We start from the raw sequence: 22960 nt of genomic DNA, 5'->3' as shown, positions 1-22960 counted from the left end.
TCTCCCAACAGAATGTTGTTTGATGGCAGAAAAAAGACCCAGAAGAAGATCAAGATCTAGGTGGATTGATTAAGTTAATAGTGGCTTAGAAGACCGAAATACAAGATCTGACAATATTCTAGTCCTGACAGATACCACACTAACTTGAAGGAAAATTATCAACAAAAATTAGTAATAATATAAATAATGTTTCAGGTAGTACTACTAGTATCTTGTACGGCCTATGATGGTGTATATCAAGGATGATGATTATTAAAATGTCTAGGAGTTTATAGTATACTAATAATGTACTATTTTTATTTTATTTATTTTTACACACTATGTAAAAATAAATTAAAAAATACAAAAAAAATATAAAAATTAATAAAATAGAATAACAAAAATCCACAGCTCACTCACAGTACTAAAATGTACTACAGGCTTACCACCTTACATGAGGGGAATCATATTAAAAAAAAATAATAATAATAACAGAATGGGAGAGGAAAGGTTAAGAAAACAGGTGTTTGATGCCAGAGTGGAAGATCAGATCTAGCTAAAGATTTGATGCAGGTAGATATCCTAGAAGACTGAAATATAAAATGTGATGATACTGGAGTCCTGAGAGCCTGATATAACTGATGAAGATGACAAAAGCAAGGTGAGATATTTCTAAATAAATAACTATTTCATCATCAAAATGCAATACAGGTATCCCTTGATTAATGCAATTAATTAATCCCTCGATGTTACCGCGTATATCAAATATAATAATCAATGGTAAAAATTACAATTCATCTATGATCGATTACTTTATTAATAATTCGTTTCATATATGGTACTCTTTTAGGAAAGATAAAAAATGAATGCAAAGTAAATGTTTAATAAATGCTTGTACCTATATTAGTTACTGCAATCTTTTTATCAAAAGTTATAAAAATGACATCTGCAAACAAGCATTCTTCATTTAACATCCGGATCCATAGAATCTCTTAAGCAGCATTACTTGCTGCTTAAGAGATTCTAAAATGCAAAATATTCCATCCAGTTCTTTGATTGTTATCTCCTTTGGAACCTCATCATCACATTCCATTTGTTCGTTGTCTTCATATGCGCATTGTTGATCAATTTCACAAAGATCATTGTCACCGAAATCTTCTGAATTTGAATCCAATAATTCTTTAACATATTCTGCATTAACACCAAGGTTTTTACCAATTGCAACGATTTCTTCAACCATATTGTTCACAGGATTTTGAAAACCACCTAAGTCATAAGCACATTCTGGCAAAAGGTTTCTCTATAATAAATTTAGTTTAATCCTTTATCCAAGTGTAAGCAAACAAAGTTTGCGACTGAAACGTCTTCAGGACTGAGGTAAGGTGGTACATCCCTTGGCAACTCGTAGCAAAGGTGAACCGAGCTCTCATCACTCCTTGTCTCAGTATCTCCCATAATGCAAAGCACATCTCCTTGTGGACATGTATACTGTTATGCATTAAGGGAAGGGCCACTACCCAGAGTGGTGATACTATGGCAGAAGCAATGGAGAGGTCATATTTACCTATACAGTTGCCAACTGGTGTACCTCTCCATTGCTTCTGCCTTAGTATCACCACTCTGGGTCTGCCTCCCACTGACAAGACCTCAATACAGGACAAAACCGGTCCGGGTAGTGGACCTTCCCTTAAGGTATACATGCAGTATATATGTCCACAAGGAGATGTGCTTTGCATTATGGGAGATACTGAGACAAGGAGTGATGGCAGCTTGGTCCACCTTTGCTACGAGTTGCCAAGGGATGTATTACCTTACCTCAGTCCTGAAGATATATTCAGGCGCAAACTTTGTTTGCTTACACTTGGATAAAGGATTAAACTAAATTTATTATAGCCTAACCAAGTGTTACATCCTGAATGAAGAACTTTATTAAAGAAATAATTCATTCAGGATTTAACAAGTCAGAAAAAATCAGCTGAGAGAAAAAACTTGTACTGGAGCAGAAGAACTAAAGTACTAACTGTAAATGGAAATAGAATTACCTCCTTTTAGTAGAATTGTAATACCATGTAAAGAACTTCATGTATAAATTAGTATTATATGAAATGCGTCATGTATACAATGAATGGGTAAATCAGATGTAAACAATAGTCCAAAGGTCATGGGTGGGCCTGAGGCATTGGCAGTTTAGGAAAGCGATGCACATTCGGTTCCCGGAAGACACTGCTATGATCTCGCAATGTGCCGAAGTTGCCGTGGTTGATGAAAGTAGCGGGCGGGAAAAGATCGCAGAAAGTAGAAAGAGGGTGCTATCGCAACTAGTAAGAGGGTGGAAAAAGGGAGGAAGTGAATGGAGGATAAAAAGAGTTTGTACCCCTTTCTCAGGGCTTTTTTCGCCTGTTTTCCTGGATGATGATTTGACTTCTCTCGTGGACCGGTGGTTCCTGATGGTGTTTCATGGCGATAGTTCGATATCGGAGGGTGCGCCTTTCCCTTCGATGTCAGAATTTCCGCCGGTACAAAAGCGTGAGATGTCGGCATATCTGTCTTTGCTCCTTTGCTGAAAGTACCGACGGAATACTATCACATACATATATTATTAACCGGCAGCTAGAATTGGGGATGGCCCGAAAAAGATCGAGAACAGACGAGGGAAACTGAGGACCATAAGGACCCACCATGTGGACGCAGGCTTAGGGCAGATTCGAAAGGTAATTCAAACAAAGAAGGACAGTTCTGACGGACCTGGAGACCCTACCCCAAGAAATGGTAATGTACAGATTTTGTTGTATAACTATCCAGTAGGAAAAAGGAAAAGTTAGTTGTAGTGTGTAATGAGTGTAGACAGTATTTAAGAACTTTAAGCGATTGTTTAGCAGTGGCTAATGTCCATAAGACAAATTGTTAGGAATGATTATAGATGACTGTGACTAGTTTAATATGCAAGACAAACATAGTAGGTAGAATATAGATTAGAAGTGTATAATGTGTATATTATGTGTGTTTAGTCTTTAACTTAAGAGAAGGATTTATTGTTTATGTATTAGAGTATTAATCAGTTTGAAAAGGTCTGATTTAGCATGTCATTGAACTAATTGAAAGTGAGATTGGTCTAAGTGTATATTATGTCTTTAGATTCCAATAAATATGTTTTTTCTTTTATGCCTGTGATATGAACCAAAACTACCACTCATTAATTCGAACCATAGCGGAGGAGGGGGAGGAATTGAAAGAAAGGTATAACATGTTTTTATAGAGGTTACGACTGCAAACCAGAATTTACTTAGTCATAGTAGAGCATTTGATTTATGAGTATAAGCACTAAATTTATTCTCCTATGTGCACCAAAGGTCTGGAAAAGTCTCCCTGAATAAGAGTCCCCTCTATTCTAAGATATTGGCTGGCGCAGCATTAAAAAATAAATTTGTTAATATCTGAAGAGGAGACGGCCCCAGACATAAATTAGAGGATTCATTTCTTATAGCAAGGAATAACCTTTAACAGTCAGGGTATGCACGTGAGTAAATTTAGGAATCGGCCAGAGATATAGAATTTGCTTTCCTTATAGAATGAACACATAAGAAGTGATACAGATATTAGAGTCAAGAAAATTTTGTAAGTCCTGTAGTTAAAGTAGAGAGGTTGAAATCATAAGGTAAAGGAAGTAAAATATTATAGGAAGAGCAACGACATAAAATGGCGCACATGGCGATAGATAACAATGGTGGTGAGCCACTAAAAAAAAATATAACACAAGTGCAAAATAAACTTCCAACATCTTTCTCGGAATCCAGAGTAATTTAATAATAAGGTGGTACACCGGTTGGCAACTTGTATAGGTAAATATGGAGAGAAATAATTCTCTCCATTGCTTCTGCTTTAGTATCACCACTCTGGGTCTGCCTCCCACTGACGAGACCTCTTTTATTGAGGTCTCATCAGTAGGAGGTGTAAACTACCCAGACCGGTTTCGACAACTGGTCTGGGTAGTGGCCCTTTGTTAAATCTTGAATGAAAAAGAATTTATAATGTATTACCTTTCATTCAGATTTAACAAGTATCTAAATTCTCGATGTAATACTTATATATTAATTAAAGGAAATTGAATGTAAATGAAATGATAATAACATCCTTGATTTGAAATTTTCTGAATATTGTTTTATCAAATGTCGTATGTGAAAAAAACAGGGGGGAAGCAATTTAGGAATGGGTGAAGTATGCATTAGTATGCAAACAGGCTAAAATTTCAGACAAGATAAGAAGATTAAAGCATGACCTGAGGCCATCACATACGCAAAGGTCTACATTGCATGGGGGGGGGGGGGGGTCTCCTGTGGATGAGAACAAGAAGTGTCGGAACGGAGTGGAGAGGAAATTAGGTGCCATGTGAAGCTCATCGATGGGGTATATAGTTTTTTATGACATAAAAACGAGTCTTTTGCTTTTTGGCTTTTGCCTTTTATCTGTTCCAGTCGTTCCAGTGAGGTCGGGATGAGATGAATGAGAGGAGCTATGTGGCCAAGTAGCTTATAGGTCTCTGCATAGCAAAAGGTTAGCGTAGGCCGAGAAGGAAAATGTAGAACCTCGTGGACCAACATCAGCAGCAGTGCTTTGTGAACATCGTAGGCAACGAATCGTATTCGCATATCAACCTTCCAGATGCAAGAACCTAAGGAACGTATCAACCAGGTAACCTCGTCGAAAAGGGACCAGATGAAAAAAATGCGAGCCGTATAATTCCAATTGATGATCGCAAGTATAAGTCAGTGAGATCCCGACACCTCGGCAAAGTAAGAACTTTTCAATTTTTGTATACAAAGAAAGTTAGATTGTGACGGTAAAAAGGACTAATTTGAATTGTGATTTATGAAGTGTTGTAGGACTTTAGGAGTTGAACCATGAATAGGGAATGATTGATCTGAGTCAATGCACTTGGAAAAGTGCAGTGTGAAATATTTTAGTTTGTCATTGTCGGGTAGTTCTTGAACAAACAATTGTGTGAAAATAATCTAGGAGTGTTAAGTATTTAGAAGGACATCCCATTTTAATAGTATTTGATAATATTTCATGTTGTAAGGGAACTAGAATGTCCATGTTATGTCGAGTTACTTATTTACCTTTCATACCAACATTAGTGTCTATAAAATAATTGTATCTTGCTTTATTAGTAATGAATAAAATTTGTCTTGTCAACCAAATAACTTGCCTGATCACTAATCTCAATGCACCGCTCATAAAGAGAACCTATGCGTAAATATATTGGGAATACTCATGACTACAGTGCGAAATAAGAATATATTTGATTATTGTGGTTAGAAATAGAGAAGGAAAGGATACAGGTTCGTGTGCCATACCAGGTGTTTGCTCTTAGATAAAGAAATTTCTCTTATCTATAGAATTTTGGTGGCACAGCGTAAACAAATAAATTTTACAAAATTTGAACCAGGGTTAACACTAGTATTCTAACAAAGGAATTGGCTCTAGCCAGAGGCATTTCCTTTATCTATAGAGTTTGCACACGTGGGCAATACACTAATAGCAGCCAAGGGTTAGAGGTAATAATAAGGGTAGAGTCTGTAAGATTTGTATAGGACAAAATTTTAGAGTTGAAGAAATAACAAGTAAAATAAAAATAATACAACGTAAGTCTAGATTTAAGGAAAGAATATAAGATCATAGAGGAGTAAACACAATCAAAAATAAATTCATACAGATTATATATTATCAACCATATATATATATATAAAATTTTACACCTTTCCAGTATACATGTCCACAAGGAGATGTGTTTTGCATTATGGGAGATACTGAGACAAGGAGTGATGAGAGCTTGGTCCACCTTTGCTAGGAGTTGCCAAGGGATGTACCACCTTACCTCAGTCCTGAAGATATTTTCAGGCACAAACTTTGCTTACACTTGGATAAAGGATTAAACTAAATTTATTATAGTCTAACCAAGTGTAAAATGAACTTCCAACAAAAGGTCTCCAAACAGCTCCCATGCAGCTAGAAGACACTTGCTCCAAGTCATGAATGTTTTTAATTGCGTGTTTAATGTTAATTTTTTTCCCAAATTCTTGGAGCGTAACCGCATTTTCTCCTGTTGTTGTTTTTACTGCTTTTGAAAGTAGCAATAATGCCGTATTTGGTGAAAAAAATAAAACTTCCACATTATCACATAGATCATTAAGAGAATTTGGATGACCGGGTGCGTTATCTAAAAGCAAAAGAGCTTTGAAAGCTAAGTTATTTCTCTTGCAATAAGCTTCAACTGCCAGACGACAAAAATAAGACTTAAATCAATCTTCAAATAGGCTTTGCATAACCCAAGGAAACTCCTCAAGGATCATGTTTTTGCGTGGTAAATTTAAAGGCGTATTAATTAAAACGCGCTCTTGCTGCATATATAAAGGGATTGTTGCAATTAATTTTGCTGTGGTAATCAAATCCCGCGTTAAGCAAGGGATACCTGTAGTTGTGATTTATGGTTTTAATGGCACGAGGACAGCAAAAGTCATATTGCGACATATCAAAGGTTACAGCAGCCCGCAGCAGGATATGAACCCGCATCCTATTGGTTGAAGAATGGGTAAGCTAACCACTCATGGTTAGCTTACCCATTCGTCTATCAGGAGAAGGAAGGAATATCTATAGCATTCAATTCAAAAGAGGAATATAAACTCTTGGATGGTAGGCAATTTCAAAGAGTGATGTGGGCAAATTTCAAAATGAAAAATTATACAATGCAACATATTTGTGCCTGTGGTCCCACAAAAGGCTCTAGTAAAAAAAGAAGTAGACATGTTTTTTGAGTCATCGAAGAACAAAGCAGAATAATAGTTTACCTAGAAATAAGAATTCTTATGAACTTATGTTATTGTTGAAAGTGATCATTCCACACTACTTCAGGATTTATATCAAGAAGGCAGATTTTAAATAGGAAGTAATCACTGATCAGTGCTGAGCAGGATACAAATGCGTATCACAATGAAAATAAATATATGTATGAAAGTTTTTAAAAGAATCAAAGAGAAGCAGCTTTCAGAGGCAATATCCAGACAAATACACAAATATAATTACAGAAAAAATGAGAGAGCTTGAAAAAAAGAAAACCTAACCTTCAAGACATAATGGAAAAATCACAGATTCAGCCAGAAGAGCATATTATTATTATTATTATCCGTGATGCCTCCAAGGACTCTGAAGACTCATCGCGGGAGGACACCCGCTGCACAATTCTCCGTCTCCACCACTACCGAACCTCTACTACAATCAGCCACATCAGCACCAATTGTGTATTTTGAAGGGCCAATTTGTCAGTATGCGGGATGAAAAACCCGAGTTTCTGGGAGAAAAAACCCTGCTACCTCTGTATGAGATTGGCTAACTCGCCTTCAATTGAAAAAGTCCATATAAAGATTCCTCCCATCACGACACAATATCACCATATTGTGTTGCAGGTTGTTTGCAATGATAGAAAAATCAGAACTTTATGGCAGATTCCTGACATTTATTATTTGGCATAAAAACAGATCAACTTGGCTCACTATCATCTAATAGATTTTATCTCCATGAGTTTTTGTTATATGAATATTTCTGAGTATATTCATAAATGATGTGAGTGACAGATTCAAGAAATTAAAAAGGTAATCATGGAAATCAATCTAAAATTGATTTCCATGATTACATAAGTAGCATGACTAAGTAAGTAGCATGGAATCTTAGAGATATAGAGAAACCTGAGTTCAAAAGTGGCTAAAGAAAAGTCGTGGGAAGAATATAGAAGATAAATATCATGAAGGTAGCAAAAATGTTTCTGAATGCTATTTGGGGGGGGGGGGGGAATACCTTGGAAATGGAGGAAAGAATAATGTAAAACAAGTCGGAGGTTATATGAAAACTGAAGATAAGAATATTCCTGATGTCTGGTGTAATTACTCTGAAAAATTGTTAAAAGAGACACGTGACAAAGAAACAAGTTATCAAAAACATGAAATGTGGAAAAGCAGTCAGGGGATGATTTTTGAGCAGAAATTCTCAAATATGGAGGTCTACAGTTTTTAAGTAGATAACATGGTAAGAGGTTAAATTCCAGATGACTAGAGTAAATGTCATAGTGAACCTCTTATAGAAACAAGACCATGTGAGAATTACAGAGAAATTTCCAAACTAAAAGTTCCAGGTAAGATTTATGCAAGCCAATAAGAAGGGAGACTATGAAAAAATGCTGAAGAAAAACTGAAGAACAAGCTAGGTTTAGGTGGAATATCAGTTATAAGGAGAAGAATTTTACTTTAAGATAAATAGTGAAAAAAAAAAAAGCATGAGAATATAACAAATATAAAAGGTATTTAAGTTTTGTAGATCTGGAAATGGCATGAGAAGAGCTATTGAAACCACTGTAGTTATGTGGCATAAATAGAATACTGTACAGAGCAATATATAGCCTATATTTAAGTTTTAAGTCCATAGTTGGTACTGAAGAAAATACAGGACAATGATTTGATGTAAAACCAGGTATGAAACAAAGAACGCACACTAACTCTACTGCTATTCATCACTTATATGGATCGCATTATACCTGATATCAAAATATGAAACATCAAACTCAACTCATTTATTCATGTGGTGTCCTTAATAAATTTAGTATTTAAAAATCATACTTCAGAGAAAATTATGTATTTTCATACTTTTCTCTTTTTTTTTCCTTTTTTTTTGACACAATTTTTAATGAAGACTGGAGATTAAATATGAAAATAGACTAAGTAAAGATGGTATGGTAGGAAACCAGCTGAATAAATTCATATGGAATAAGAATGAAATTAGTCAAAACATTAAGATTGCAGCATACAAAACTTTAATTTTACGGATCTAAGAACTTGGTAAAAAAATAAAAAGTAGTAATCAAGCACAGATATGAAAGTTGAAAAAAAAATCAGTAAAGCAAACAGATGGCATTAATGAGAGAATCATATTAAAAATATTAGTGGTTAAAAGTGATCATTTTACTGACACTTATTCAAGTCTGAAAATCAATCACATACAGCCTAATGTTAGCTCTCCTCTTGGAAAGTCTGATCATAGCCTTATCTCTATTTCCTTTTCTGCAGATTATCTTTCGCCAAATCAAAATCAGCCTCATATTCTATGGTGCTACAATAGTGCCAATTGGGATGGCATTTGAGATTTCTGTGCCTTATTTTCATAGTCTGATTATTAGATTTCTGTTCATCAACAATTGCAATAATCAGATAACAAAAATCATCAATAAATCCAAAGCAGATTTTATAAGGGCTAAATGCACTAAGCTTGCCTCCTGCTCAAATGGCAGTCAAGCCATTGGAGTTCCAAGTCCCTTGCCAAACTGTGGGGGATGCAACTTCTGCCCTTCCATGTTTCCATCTCTCACTCACATCCTAATGTACAATAGCAACATCTCCTAAAGATAATACAGATATCATGACATCAGCCTTTTCCCCAAAGAAGAAAAAAACTTCAGTTAGAAGGACTTCAGAAAAATACTCAATAATCTCGATACTAACAAGTCTCCTTACCTTGATGGTATTCCACCGACTGTACTAAAAGCTTGTACTCCAGAACTAACATCCACCTTGTATCCAGTCTGTTCTCAAAAAATGAGAAAAGTCAACTACTAAACTATCATCCTATTGCTCCAACTTCAGTTCTCCTAAAAACAATGGAAAGATCATCAACAGTTAACTGCTTCACTACTTGGAGACTTGTTAATTACTTAGTGATCATCAATGTGGATTACACCATTCTTGCTTCACAGCAGTTTTCTAGCCAACCTTACCCACATTTTGGACACTGGTCATGGAAAAGTGTGGAGAAATTCAAGTGGTCACTCTTGATACTGACAAGGCATTTGATTGAGTCTGGCATTACGGCATTCTTACCAAGCTACCATCATATGGTATTCCTCCTACCCTTTGTGAGAGGATTGCCATCTTCCTCTCCAGTCATTCATTGTGGTCATGGTGGAGATTCCTGTCATCATATTTCTCAATCAATATTGGAGTACCCAGGGCTTTGCTTTCACTTACCCTCCTATACATCAATCTTTTTCTGACATCCAATCTGAATCACCTCAGCATTACAAGGTTTTGTAAATGAAGACAAGGAATCAGGAATACTATCAACAGCAAAGCTATCCTATTGACAGCTTTGCTGATGATAGTATTCTCGCTTCCTTGTTTTCATTTACAAAACCTTGTAATGCTGAGGTGATTCAGACAAAATCTTCCATAACCAATGCCTTAAACACTGATTTGCTTGTTATTCTCAAGTGAAGTGAAGATAATCTGGTGAGTTTTAATGCTACAAAATATGCGATCCTGCCTTGTTTCTCAAAAGAAAGATTATACTTCATTCTCCCTCACTTTTTGACAATATTTTCTTGCCCATCAGGATCAGTTTTCTCTCTCTCTCAGGATTGACTTTCACATCTAGCCTATTCAAGCACAAACATATCATGACCAATGCTTCTTTAGCATCCAAAAACCTTGGTATTCTTTTTCATTCTAAACAATACTTTTCTTAACTCCTGACACTTTATAAATCTCAAATCTGCCCAACCTCACCACTTGCACTGTTCTTATGTCTTGAGACCTCTCATGTGTGGGAAGGATTAAAATATACATAAACATAAAAAAAAAAAGCACTGTTTAAGTTGAACCACATTCTAGATTCCAAATGATTATCTTCACTAGGGATCTAAGTTCATTATGTAAATGAAATCAATAGTATGTACAGATCTACAATAGTATGTGAATAAGATCAATATGTATTACCATCATATCCAGTTCACTCGAGTTAGAACAGAACAATAGGATGACCTAAAAAGGTCATCCTATTGTTTTTTTTATTATTTGACAGGAGATCTAAAAAGATCTCCTGTCAAACAGGAACACCTGTCTATAAATCTTGAACGTGGAGCTGATTATTCTGCATGACAGCTTGTGCAGCAAAATTTGTTTTAACCTATCTATGGTATCAATACTAGTGATTATTATAGGCTTAAATGCCTTTAGTGGGTGGGATTCACTTTAAAATAAAATAAAAAAATAATAATAAAAAATTCTGACTGTAGTTTAACTCTGTATGGTATTCATATTGTACTGTACGGTATTTCAAAACATCTCCATGACTAATAGTTTCAAAATATGCATCACCAGAACTAACTGTGTTGTTATCACCTTCTTATTACAATGAAGGCAAATGTGGGTGATTGAAGTTTCACATAAAATGTGAAATCTTCATCAATATTCCTCATTTTCACATATGCTCTGTCTATGGCAGCAGTAATGACTGCCAGCCAGCCAAACTGCTCATGATAGCATCAACCTACTCTTGCTTTTACTATTCATAATGCTAATTTATTGTAAATAAGTAAAAATCAGCAGATAGCTTCCCCTCATACAGGGTAAACTATCTGCTGATAAATATCAGTTAGTATGTGACATTCTGCAATCGTCAACATTATCCACCACTTTGCCTCTTGCATGAATAAGGACTGAGATACATTTGGAATGTTATAACACCAATGCAGTGTTGATACAAGAAATAAATTATGAAAAATAAGCATTTCATATATTTTTAAGACTACCTCTCTCATTTGTGTATTCTGAAATGTTCATAATATATGTCAACAGAAAACATCAGCAAATACTTTTTATTTACATATATTTCATTTATGTATTATGCCTAGCACAGGAACACTGCAATAGGCATAATTCAACTGCACGATCAAAAGTATCTATCTAAAAGAATGAGTTTTCAAAATGAAAGTAGTTGCAGAGTATTTTTTATATGAATCTCACCAACAAAAAGGTATAATCCTATCTTACGCTGTGTACTCTAGGTGGGCTAAAAGTCAGACAATTCCATAACCTTACTCCAGATACCAAACATGGTATATTTCAAGCCACTTCAGGCCTCCAGTAAGAGGCCTGAAAGAGGATGACAGATCTCACAGTGGATGAACCATCAACACAATCAAGCTACCTAAAAATACACCAACATCCAAGCTATAGTGAGAAGTGAACTGAGTTTGTTGGTTGAAAAACTGAGATAGTGGAATCTTATTTACTCGATCAACAAGGCAAATCTGTTGATCGAGACAAAAAAAATTTTTTTTGAACTTCAGAAGTCAGTTTATAATCACTGTATTTTAAAAGTTGCATATAGTTTATGCAATGTATAAAAAAATAAAAAAAAGAACAATGAAGAAACCAGTAAAACATATCAAGATAATCCTATCTTACATTTTCCCTAGATAATCTTCTAAGTATTTTACTGCTTGAAGGTCTTAAAGAAAACTCTTTTTCTTCTTTAGCAAGACCTAGGGAAATTAAGACTGAAATTTTACTTTCATTCTCATAACAACAGAAACCAATATGTGTGTGTGCAACTCAAAAATTTGAAAACTTTAATTATTAAATTTTAAAAAGGTAGAAATAGGAGAGAGATAGTTATTTACGTTTCTGTAGTAAAAAATCTGAATTTAAGGGTTTTTATTTAATTTAAGGGCACAAGGTTTTTTTTAATGTTTTTTTTTTATTTGCTGATGTAAACAAAGCAATGCAACTGGATAGGAAATCCATAATTTTTTTTTGGGGGGGGGGGGGACACATAAAAGCAAAGCAAGCAGTAAAAACACTTACTCTATAATATTTGGATTCAAGAAAGTAAATGAAGTTGCAAAATAATGTTAGGAGACAGGTCAAGAATATTTACTGAATATGCAGAACTGCTGTTGAACTGATCATGCACTTTGCTTTCTTGGGTTTTAATTTTTTTTTTTTTTGCTTAGAGTTGCTGAATCATATCCTTTCTGGAGGTCTTTTCCAAACAGCATCAATTGGTTAGAGGTTCTGCATCCTCCTATGTGAGCAAGTGGAGCTTTTCATTCAGTGAAATTAAATGGTCAAGAGCACTCATTATACATGATTTATGGAGTCAACAACCATTTGAGATAAAACTTCAGTAATAAAATTTGTGTGTTAAGGCTGAAGTGCTGGGAGGACATCATATTGGAGGTTTAATGGAAATACTTTCAATATTTCATCTCAGTCACTGAGAGATCTTCAGGGATTACAAATAACTCTTGTAACACACACTCAAATAAAGCACAATACTAAGTGAAACATGTGAGTGATTAAAGTTTTATCTAGGTGGTGTGCCCTCTATGAGTATTTGTAGGTGTCCTAGGATATAAAGTGCTCTGATAATTAATGTTTCCCAAACTTTGGGAAGTTTTATGCAACCGTATTTATTTAAATTTGGTTGATTTGTGAGTGCTGCCACAGAGCAAATAAGGATAATGCCATGGAATATAATCGAAAAATGAATATTATACTCCGAGATTGTGTTACCTACACCCCACTAGAGCATGATCCCACAAAAATGCAAGTTAAAAAAACTTACTTAAAAAAAGTATACTCCTGGCTGCCAGACATTACAAAACAACTCAAACCTTTTGGTTCTGCTTGGGCGTCGTCCAGTTAAACAAGGGACCTGTTGTTTTTGCCAGGGAACAGGGCAAACAGCGAAAAGTCAGCTACTGGAACAAATCCTAAAACATACCAACTCAATATCATCAGAGTTCAAAATCAGTACTATAAACATAAGAAGCCTGAATGGCATAGAAATGGAACTAGCTGAGGAATTGGATAAGTACCAAATTGCCATAATAGGGATGAATGAAACAAAAAAAAAAAGACAAAACTGGTGAGATCTTTCTAAGCAATAAATACAAAATGTTATATTCAGGTAATGACAATCAAGGAAAAGGAGTAGCCATAGTATTCAACACTAAATACAAGGCTAATCTTCTTGAATGGTAGGCAATTTCAAGTAGAGTGATGTGGGCAAATATCAGAATGGGGAACTGGACAATGAGACTTATTTGTGCCCATGGTCCCACAGAAGGTTCTACTAAGATAGAAGTGGGAACTTCTGCACAAAAGCACATCAGTGGGAGCCAGACCCTGAGGTGGTGATACCAAGGTTGAAGTAACGCAGAACTTATATTTACCTATACGAGTTGCTACAAGGTGGTTTGACCTTATTAAATAAAAATCTCAGGATGAGAGAAAGATGTAGAAAGTTTTTTACCTTGGGATACTATACGTTAAAGATACGAAAAAATTTTATAAACTTGGTTTTAATCTTATTTTCCCAAGTAAGCAAGCAAGCTAAGTTTTCACCTGCAGTATTTTCAGGTCTGAGACAACTCATGGTAAAGGTGGCATAAGCTCTGATCACTTGCCTTAGTATCTTCCATAATGCAAAGCACATCTCCCACTAACGACACCTAAATAAAGGATTAAACTGGTCTGGTTAGTGGCCCATCCCTTAATGCATAACATTAAATATGTTCGCAAGGAGATGTGCTTTGCATTATGGGAGATACTAAGGCAAGTGATCAGAGCTTATGCCACCTTTACCATGAGTTGCCTCAGACCTGAAAATGCTTCAGGTGCAAACTTAGCTTACTTGCTTGTTTGCTTACTTGGGAAAATAGGATTAAAACCCAGTCTATGAAATTTCTTAGTATCTTTAACATATAGAAAGTTTTTTTACCTTGGGTATAGTATACCCAAGGTAAAAAACTTTCTATATATATCTACTCTATAATATAAAACGATAAGCCTTTTTTGTAACGTTTTTATGTCACATTTGTTGTCAAGTTATTTGAAACTTTTTGAAACTCAGGGGCTACCCTGAGTGTCGAGTCTTCAAAATTCGATTCATCAGAATTCAAGGGAAACCGGCCTACCAGTCCAGAACTCGGGGGTTGGGTGCCATAGGCATCAGGCAGATCCCCCCCTAGTATATATATATTATTAAAAAGTTTTAATGACTGATACCGAATATTATTAAAACTTTTTAATAATATTTCCCACCAAGTAAAATGAATTATAATAACAATAATATATATATATATATATATATATATATTAATGATATATACTAAATACATTTCTCCGACACTTCAAGATCTTTTGCTCTCTTAAGGTTTCTGCCTGGTCTCTGGGCAAAACTAACCAGTTCGAAACAGCTGTCAGGCCAGTGAAACCTTATCAAAATGAACCAACAGAAGAAAAATATATGGATGTTTAGGAAGCATTCATGTCTCCTATAAGGTCCACACTAGGGCATCTTGTAAATGCTGGCGAGAGTATTCCAGTAAGCTCTCTGGTCAAATTTCGTATGAAACGTTCATAGTTTCTGCATTTGGCTTTGAAATAATGCTGGATTCAATATCCACTTGATTTATATAATTTTGCATCACTGAAATGAAGCCTTTTGGCCCTTTACTTTAGTAAATATATATATATATATATATATAAATAAACTATTTATTACTGGTTTGTTATGTTTTGCAAAATAAATTGCTCTCCGATTATTTTTTTTTCTCAAAATGAAGCCCTTCATAAATTTGCACATGTAAAACTAGTTTATATGATGACATACAATTCATTCCCTAGAAGTGTAATTTATTGAACACCCATACTATTACAACAATAAATTATGGAATATATATTTGTAAGAAATCTATTTACATTCATGAATATTCTTTCTCACAGACATACCTATCATATGCAAAGAGTTCATATCTGATTAATGTAGAATGAAATATAATTACCTATATCTTAAATTTAAAACAAACAATTATAGAATTTCTCTGGATATATAGCTGAAAAGCAAATTTTTTTCTTTCTAACATGGTTCTCTAGAATGTGCACATAATGATTTGTTACATGCCTGTATATATTATTAGTATCCTAAGACCCCATGGAATCACAGACTCATCTAGGAGATCCCTTTTATCTCACACACACACACACACAGCTCATCATACGGTGCCTTCAACACATTCAAATTCTCTGCAGAGAATCTGCCAGTTCATCATTGCAATAGTGAACTGGCATCCCTACTTCCATGCCCATTCACTCAGTCAATTCAAGTCTTCTTGTAAGGTCACAACATCTGCTCTACTCCTCATAGTTGGTCCCAACTTCATCATCTGCAAACAACTGTATATCCCCATTCACATCTTCCCCAATATCATTAGCATACTGGTTAAACAGCAATGGCCCTAAAACAGACCCCTCAGGCACACCACTAGTGACTTTTCTTTTCTGGGATATTGCTCCCTCATACACAACTTGTTGATATCTATCAAACAGCCCATCTCCAATTCAATGCACTAATCTGTCTAATTTGTCTATCAACTTATCATGCAGTAATCTATCAAAAGCCTTTGAAAAGTCGAAGTGTACTACTATGTATCCATCTTCCACGTCCAATGCGTCCAATATGGGATACACTTTTGGTAGCAGTTTTCTTTTATGTGCACAAGTGTAAGGTGAATGATATGTAACTCTGATGTATAGTTACTGCAACAATCTAGGATATTAGATATAATAAAGTCAGGAAATGCAGCAGCAAAACTAACAGATGTCTCAAATTTTGAACTGTTAGTATAGATTGGAAGATAATCAGAGTGTTCTGCTCTGTGTGTGTTAATGACTTGCATGTAGACAGATGATAAGAGTGTGAGACTTCCTTAGATGGCACAATGAGAAGTTACAGGACGAAATGAAAACTGGCCATGGTGGAAAGCTGTTTATGTCTGGTGTAGGCAATGTCAACATTCATGCCAATAGCGTTCATAAACTCTTTAACATGCATACCAAAGGGATGTGTGTGTGTGATACTAAGCCTCCCAACATTGTTCAAGATTTCGCTTCTCCATTTTTGTGATGAACACACCAGAACGCACACGTATGCTTACTAAAAATACACTAACTCCACAGGTATTTACCCAATCAACAAGAAATTGGTACTGACGGAAAAAGAGGGAATCACTTTAACATACTACGTAATAGTCAGTTTGACAGTGCTTTTTCCAATTGTTGCGATAAAAAAAAACAAAAAAAACCTCATTACTTTTCTGCTAGATGTATAGAGCCCTGCCTAAAGTGGGAAAGTTCAGTGACTGAGTTAACTTTGGCAGTTTTCTCATCCATATCATCCATATGATGATATGGATGAGAAAGTGTATACTTTCCACTAAGACTTGGAAGAACCAGCTAGATAAAAAGTTTCAATAAATAAAGGAAGGTACCCTCTGAGACCTAAGGTTACAGAGGTCTTTTAATATGCCATATCTCCAGGTTGTCATGTTTTCCATGTCAAAGAACACTGAAACTCAAGCACTACACTGATCAAGAAGTCCAATGTTGAACAATGTCTACAAAAAGTCACATTGTGTATTAGAAAGAAGGCTGTTGATTTCTAAATACCAGAGAAGTCTGGCATTAAAAATTTCTCCAATATCATCCAAAGACAGCTGGTCACGGTGATAGATTTGATAATTGATTGCTTGTGTTGGATTCTTTCCTAGTTTAGGAATGCTAATGACAATTGACTTATGCCAAAAATCTGAAAACTTTTCCTATCTAAGTATTCTGTTTTACAGTAAGAGGAATTAATCCATAGAAGATGATTAATCATCTCATAATGGATGTCATCAGAGCCTAATGCACTGTGGCAAGATAGCAAAAGAGCTCTTTTCAGTTCCTCCCTTACAAATGGCTGACTGTATGACTCTATCCCATTGGTAGAAAAGGTTAGCAGCTGTTTCTCTTGTTGCTCTTTCAATATTAAAAATTCTTGAGGATATAACGTTGTTGCTGAAATACAAGCAAAATTTTCTCCCCAAGTGTTCTGCAATAGCTTTGGGATCAGCAAAACACATCCATTATGTTCATTTTCCATATTTTATCATATACAATTTTTGCACTGCTTGTTTGATTAATTGATGATGTAAACTGGATCCTAGATTGCTTTTAGCTCTGACATCTCACATAGCAAGCTTTGGCCTTAGCACATTTAAAAGATATTAGATTTGATTTGTTCTGGCTGCTTGGCACTCAGGATTCCACCAAGGCTTTGGATACAGTGGAAATCAAGATAATGTTTTTGGAACTGCAGCTGTTGCTGCCTGGACAATACAATTTATTACATACTTCACAGCTTCACTTATAGGTGTCTGACTGGCTGCTTCAGCATTAAATTTTGCAAGATGGGAAAAAGTGCTTCAGTTAGCCTGACCGATTTTCCACATAGGCATTTGTGTAGAACATGCTTCCTGTGAACACATAATGCAAACAAAATGATTGCTTCCATAGAGGTTCTCTTCGACATTCCACATAAGCAGTGAAAAAGAGTAGAGGAGAAGACTGTGAGATCTATTGCAGAATACAAGTGGGTAGGTAGGTGGAAGAAGGTATTGCCTCCATTATTAAGAAGGAAAAGGAATGACTGTCAATTATTTGCTCAATGATACAACCTCATCTAGTGTTATGTCCATTAAAGTCATCCATGAGAGAAGTATGGACTGAGACAGTTGTAATGTAGCTGCCGGCTTGGTTGGCCGAGTAGTTAGTGTATCCGCTCTGGAGCCAAAAGGCTGCAGGTTTGAATTCCGCTTAGGCATGGATGTTTGTGATTGTCTGTGAAAATACTAGTGGTGGTGGGGATGGGCAGCAGATGATGTTGGTGTAGTTGTGGTTCGTTATAGTTGGTGGAGACAGAGAGCCGTAGAGCAGGTGCTCTCCCTCGATGAATCTTTAGACTCGCTGAAGGTATCACGTAATAATAATAATAATAAGATTTAACTCATAACCCTACAGTATAGTACTGAACATACTATACTGTAATAAGAATCCAATGGATAGGCAAATCGCTACTGCTTCTATAGTAGTATTAGGCTGGACATGATGGAAAGGGGTATATGACTGCCCACTAGGATAACTATTCTGCCATGAACAGGACAGGACCATCTGCCATTCTGTCCTCACCAACAGCTGTGAAATTCTTTAAGGTCGGGTCTCACTGGATTTTAAATACGTTTTCTAAAGAAAAGCTTGTGTTTCTGCAGCAGAATCTTGATGTAATCAATAATCTGGTGAAACCTACAACAGTTCAAATTGTAAAAATTTTTCTATTCTTTTGGCTTGTAGACTTGTTGATTTGCAAGACGTTGTGGGTTTATCTTTATCAATTGATTTTGGGAAGTATGGAAGGCCAGTTTCCATCTCTTCTGCTGGAAATGCTCAGTACATTATCTGTTGTGTCAGGATCATTTGATAAGTTTAATTTACTTTCAGTAGATACCGAGGTATATATATATTTTTTTTCTGTGGAGTATCTGTGGTTTACCTTTAAGTGATATTCTTGTATAATTTTTTTTTTTTACAAGAATGGTCTCATTCTCACTGAATGAGACCATTTTTGGAGTTGTTTCTGGAGTGAGACCATAGGTCATTCAACTGATGCACTCCACATAGAAACACTCACAATCATAAAGCTCAAGTATGATGAAATTATCAGGTAGATGCTACTGAATTCTTGACTGCCACCTTCTCAGCATAAGAGGATTTCTGGACAGGTGTGGTGGTAACTAACTTCCTTTCGCATCCTGTTATGACCTATTTTTTTCTGTTTTAATCTTTTGAATTTCTTCTTCATTCTTCCACTTCTGACATGAACAGGAGTAAGCCAGATGACCTCCCTGACAGACGACAAAATTAACTTTCATAAGAAAGATTCCAGTAATTGGATCACATGTTTATTAAGGTAAATAACAATAAAAAATAAAAATAAAAAACTTGACAAGTTCCGTAAGTCATTTTGACCCCTGAAGATGTTGACTTACATCTTCAGGGGTCAAAAGTAACTAAAAGTTTAAACACAAGAAATTAGAAATTACTCAAAATAGTTCATTCTATGCAGTTGTGGCTGTCTAACTGTTCATTAAATTAAATATCCACATGCTGATTCAGCGCAATGCTAAGTTGAACAATGCCTGATGCTATCACATTCTGTTGTTCACATTGTCCGAGGTCTGACTTGGGTATATTTTTTATCAATGCTGACCAAACTTGGTGTAGAATTAGTTCCTGGTTTTTGTTGCATTGCATTGGAATTCTAAGCATGTTTGCAGTTTCTTTAAATTTTCTTATGTAACAATTTTTTTCAATGTAAGATATATTTGTTTTTTGGCAGAGTACGTTATGGCTGGTGGGAGTTGTATGGTATGCTAGGCCTGATGTGTGTTCTCTTCTTTTTTGCACATTTTTTTGGTATTCGTTCATGCGAATTTCACCTGATCTTCCCGTCTGGCCTATGTAGCAGATGCCACAGGAACAATGAATTTTATAAACACCTGGTTTTTTTTAAAGGATGATGTGGAGGTTTTGGGGGATGTAGAAATCTTGAAATTTTTTCAAGAGGTAGAAAAGCAACTTTGATGTTATGTTTGTTTAGTAATTTGGCCATTTTGTCTGTAACATTCTTGATGTGTATGGAAGCATGATTGCATTCTTGAAATCTTTCTTTTATGAGATGCTTGTAGGAGGTGTGTTGAGGATTCTTTTTATTGTCTTAGGTACATAACAATTTTTTTTTGAGGATCTGTGTTAAATACTGAAATTCTTCATTTCTCTGTTTTTCTGTACTGGAAATATTATAAGCTCTGTCCCTCAAGGTTTTAATTAAACGTATTTTTTGCGAGAGGTAGTGGTGTGAGGCTGCATTAAGAAATCTTCCTGTGTTGGTGGGTTTTCTACAGATGGAGAAGGATAATTTATTATCTTTTTCATTGACTTCTATTAGGATATCAAGAAAGGGAAGTTTTTTATGTTCTTCTTGTTCCAAAGTAAATGGTATGTTGTTGTGTATATTATTCAGGTAATCTTTGAAAGCAGTTAGTTCTGTTGTTCCTGGCCATATGATGAAAATATCGTCTATATAGCGTAGCCAAATTTTCGTATTTTTATGATAATCGTTTAAAGCATTATTTTCAAAGTGTTCCATATACAGGTTAGCTAAAGCTGGGGAGAGGGGGCGGGGGAGTCCATAGCCAGTCCATCTTTTTGTTTCCAAAATTTGTTTTGATACATGAAAAAAGTATTTTTTATGCATCATCATCAAATTCCTGCCATGTACCCTCAAGGGGTGTACAGGATATGATAGTACTACATGAAAAAAATTACATCATTATTAACTTCCTATTTACAATATTCCTGCAAATCAGTCTATTACTTGTCAAGACTCCAACATTATCAGTTTTTATATTTCTATCATCTAAGGTACCATATCAATCCACCTATATCTTGGTCTTCCTCTGGGTCGTTTTGCTGCCAACCTGGCAGAGAACACTTGTTTTGCGAATCTTTCTTCGCCCATTCTGTTTAAGTGCCATACCACCTGAGATTAGCTCTGCTAACGCATTCCTGGATGTTGACAATATCAAGTTCTTTCCTAATATCCTCATTTTTAATATGATACTGCCATTGATGCCATCTGTTCATGCCTATAATCTTTCTCAGGACTCTCATATCTGCAGTCTCTAGTCTTTGGTCAAGTGTTTTACTTCTGACCCACCTCTCAGATGCATAAGTTAAAACTGGTTTGAACACTGTCTTGTATACAGCTAATTTAGTGTTCCGACTAATTTCTCCCTTATTCCATATGAATTTATTCAATTGACTTCCCACCATACCAGCTTTGCTGATTCTGTTGTCTATTTCTATATTGAATTTACCATCTTCACTAAAAATCGTGCCTAAGTAGCTGAAATGTTTTACTTGTTCCACAGGTTCTCCATTCACAATACAGTTGACATTTTCAATGATTCTGCCTATTTTCATTGTCTTTGTCTTTTTTTTGCTGACTTTCATACCATATCTATTACAACAGCTACTCAATTTAGTCAGAGAATCTTGCAGACTTGTAGCAGATTTATTTAGAAGTATAACATCATCCGCATAAAGCAAAGAGCTGACATTAACATCTCCAATTTTGATATCAGGTTTAATACCACTTTCCTTCATAATGTGATCCATATAGATAATGAATAACAGAGGGGATAATGTACATTCTTGTCTCACACCAGATTTAACATTAAACCATCTTCCTGTACTTCCTTCAATTCTAACTGCTGACTTACAACTCAAATAAAGACTAAGTATTGCTTGATATAATGCCCCATTCACACCATATAACTGCAGCATATTGAATAGCTTCTCTCTTGGCACCTTGTCATATGCCTTTTCCAAATCGACAAAACTTAAATACAGACCTTTGTTATATTCCCATGCTTTCTCGACTATTTGTCGTAAAGTGAAGATCTGATCCTGACAGCCTGTATTTGGCCTGAATCCAGCTTCTTCTTCACCAAGCTTTTCTTCCACAATTCTTGTCAACCGTTTCTCAAGTATGCTTGCATAGATCTTGCCAGGAACACTCAGCAGGGAAATACCTCTGTAATTCTCACATTCAGTTTTATTTCCCTTTTTATATATGGGTACTCTGAGAGCTCTACTCCAATCATCAGGAATTCGTCCCTCTGTCCAGGCTTTCTGAACTATGCAGTGCAGCCACTGTAAGACTCTTATACCACCATACTTCAGCATTTCTGGTCGAATATCATCTACTCCTGCTGCCTTTCCACATTTCAAACTTTTGATGGCTTTTTCTACTTCAAGTATGGATTCCTGACTGCATGCCTGGTCAGTGTTTTTTACCACTGTGCTGTCATCATTGCTTGTTTCATTTAGCAGTTTTTCAAAGTAATTACTCCATACTTCAAGGATATCTTTTTCTTCCGTTTTCATGTCACCTTTATCATTTCTAACTCCTTTTACAGCACTCTTTCCTCCATTAATAAGCTTCTTCAACAACCTCCAGAATATTTTGCCACCTTCTTGATATTTATTTTCTATATTCTTGCCAAAGCCCTCCCATGACTTTTGTTTAGCTAGTTTTACATAGTGTATAGCATTCTTGCATTTGTCTCTGTATTCTCTAAGAGCACAAGCTGACTTATTTCAAAGAAACTTTTGATATGCTTTCTTCTTTTCCTTCACTGCCTCTTTAACTTCCT

At 35.5% G+C, this 22960-nt stretch overlaps 1 protein-coding gene across 1 annotated transcript in view; it reads right to left on the bottom strand.

The window, feature by feature from the left end:
* The window catches only part of LOC150101176 (uncharacterized), a 202517-nt gene that overhangs the window by 5501 nt on the left and 174056 nt on the right, over positions 1 to 22960 (bottom strand). Inside the window, exon 9 of the mRNA XM_090402185.1 lies at positions 12264 to 12340. Coding sequence (XP_090258311.1) covers positions 12264 to 12340 — 77 coding nt within the window. The remainder of the gene's footprint in view (positions 1 to 12263; positions 12341 to 22960) is intronic.

Source organism: Typopeltis vanoorti, chromosome 12 (assembly GCF_054136105.1).
Source record: "Typopeltis vanoorti isolate ZY-2024b chromosome 12, IOZ_Tvanoo_1.0, whole genome shotgun sequence".
NCBI classification, from domain to species: Eukaryota; Metazoa; Arthropoda; class Arachnida; order Uropygi; family Thelyphonidae; genus Typopeltis; species Typopeltis vanoorti.
This window is presented reverse-complemented; position numbering and strand designations above follow the sequence as displayed.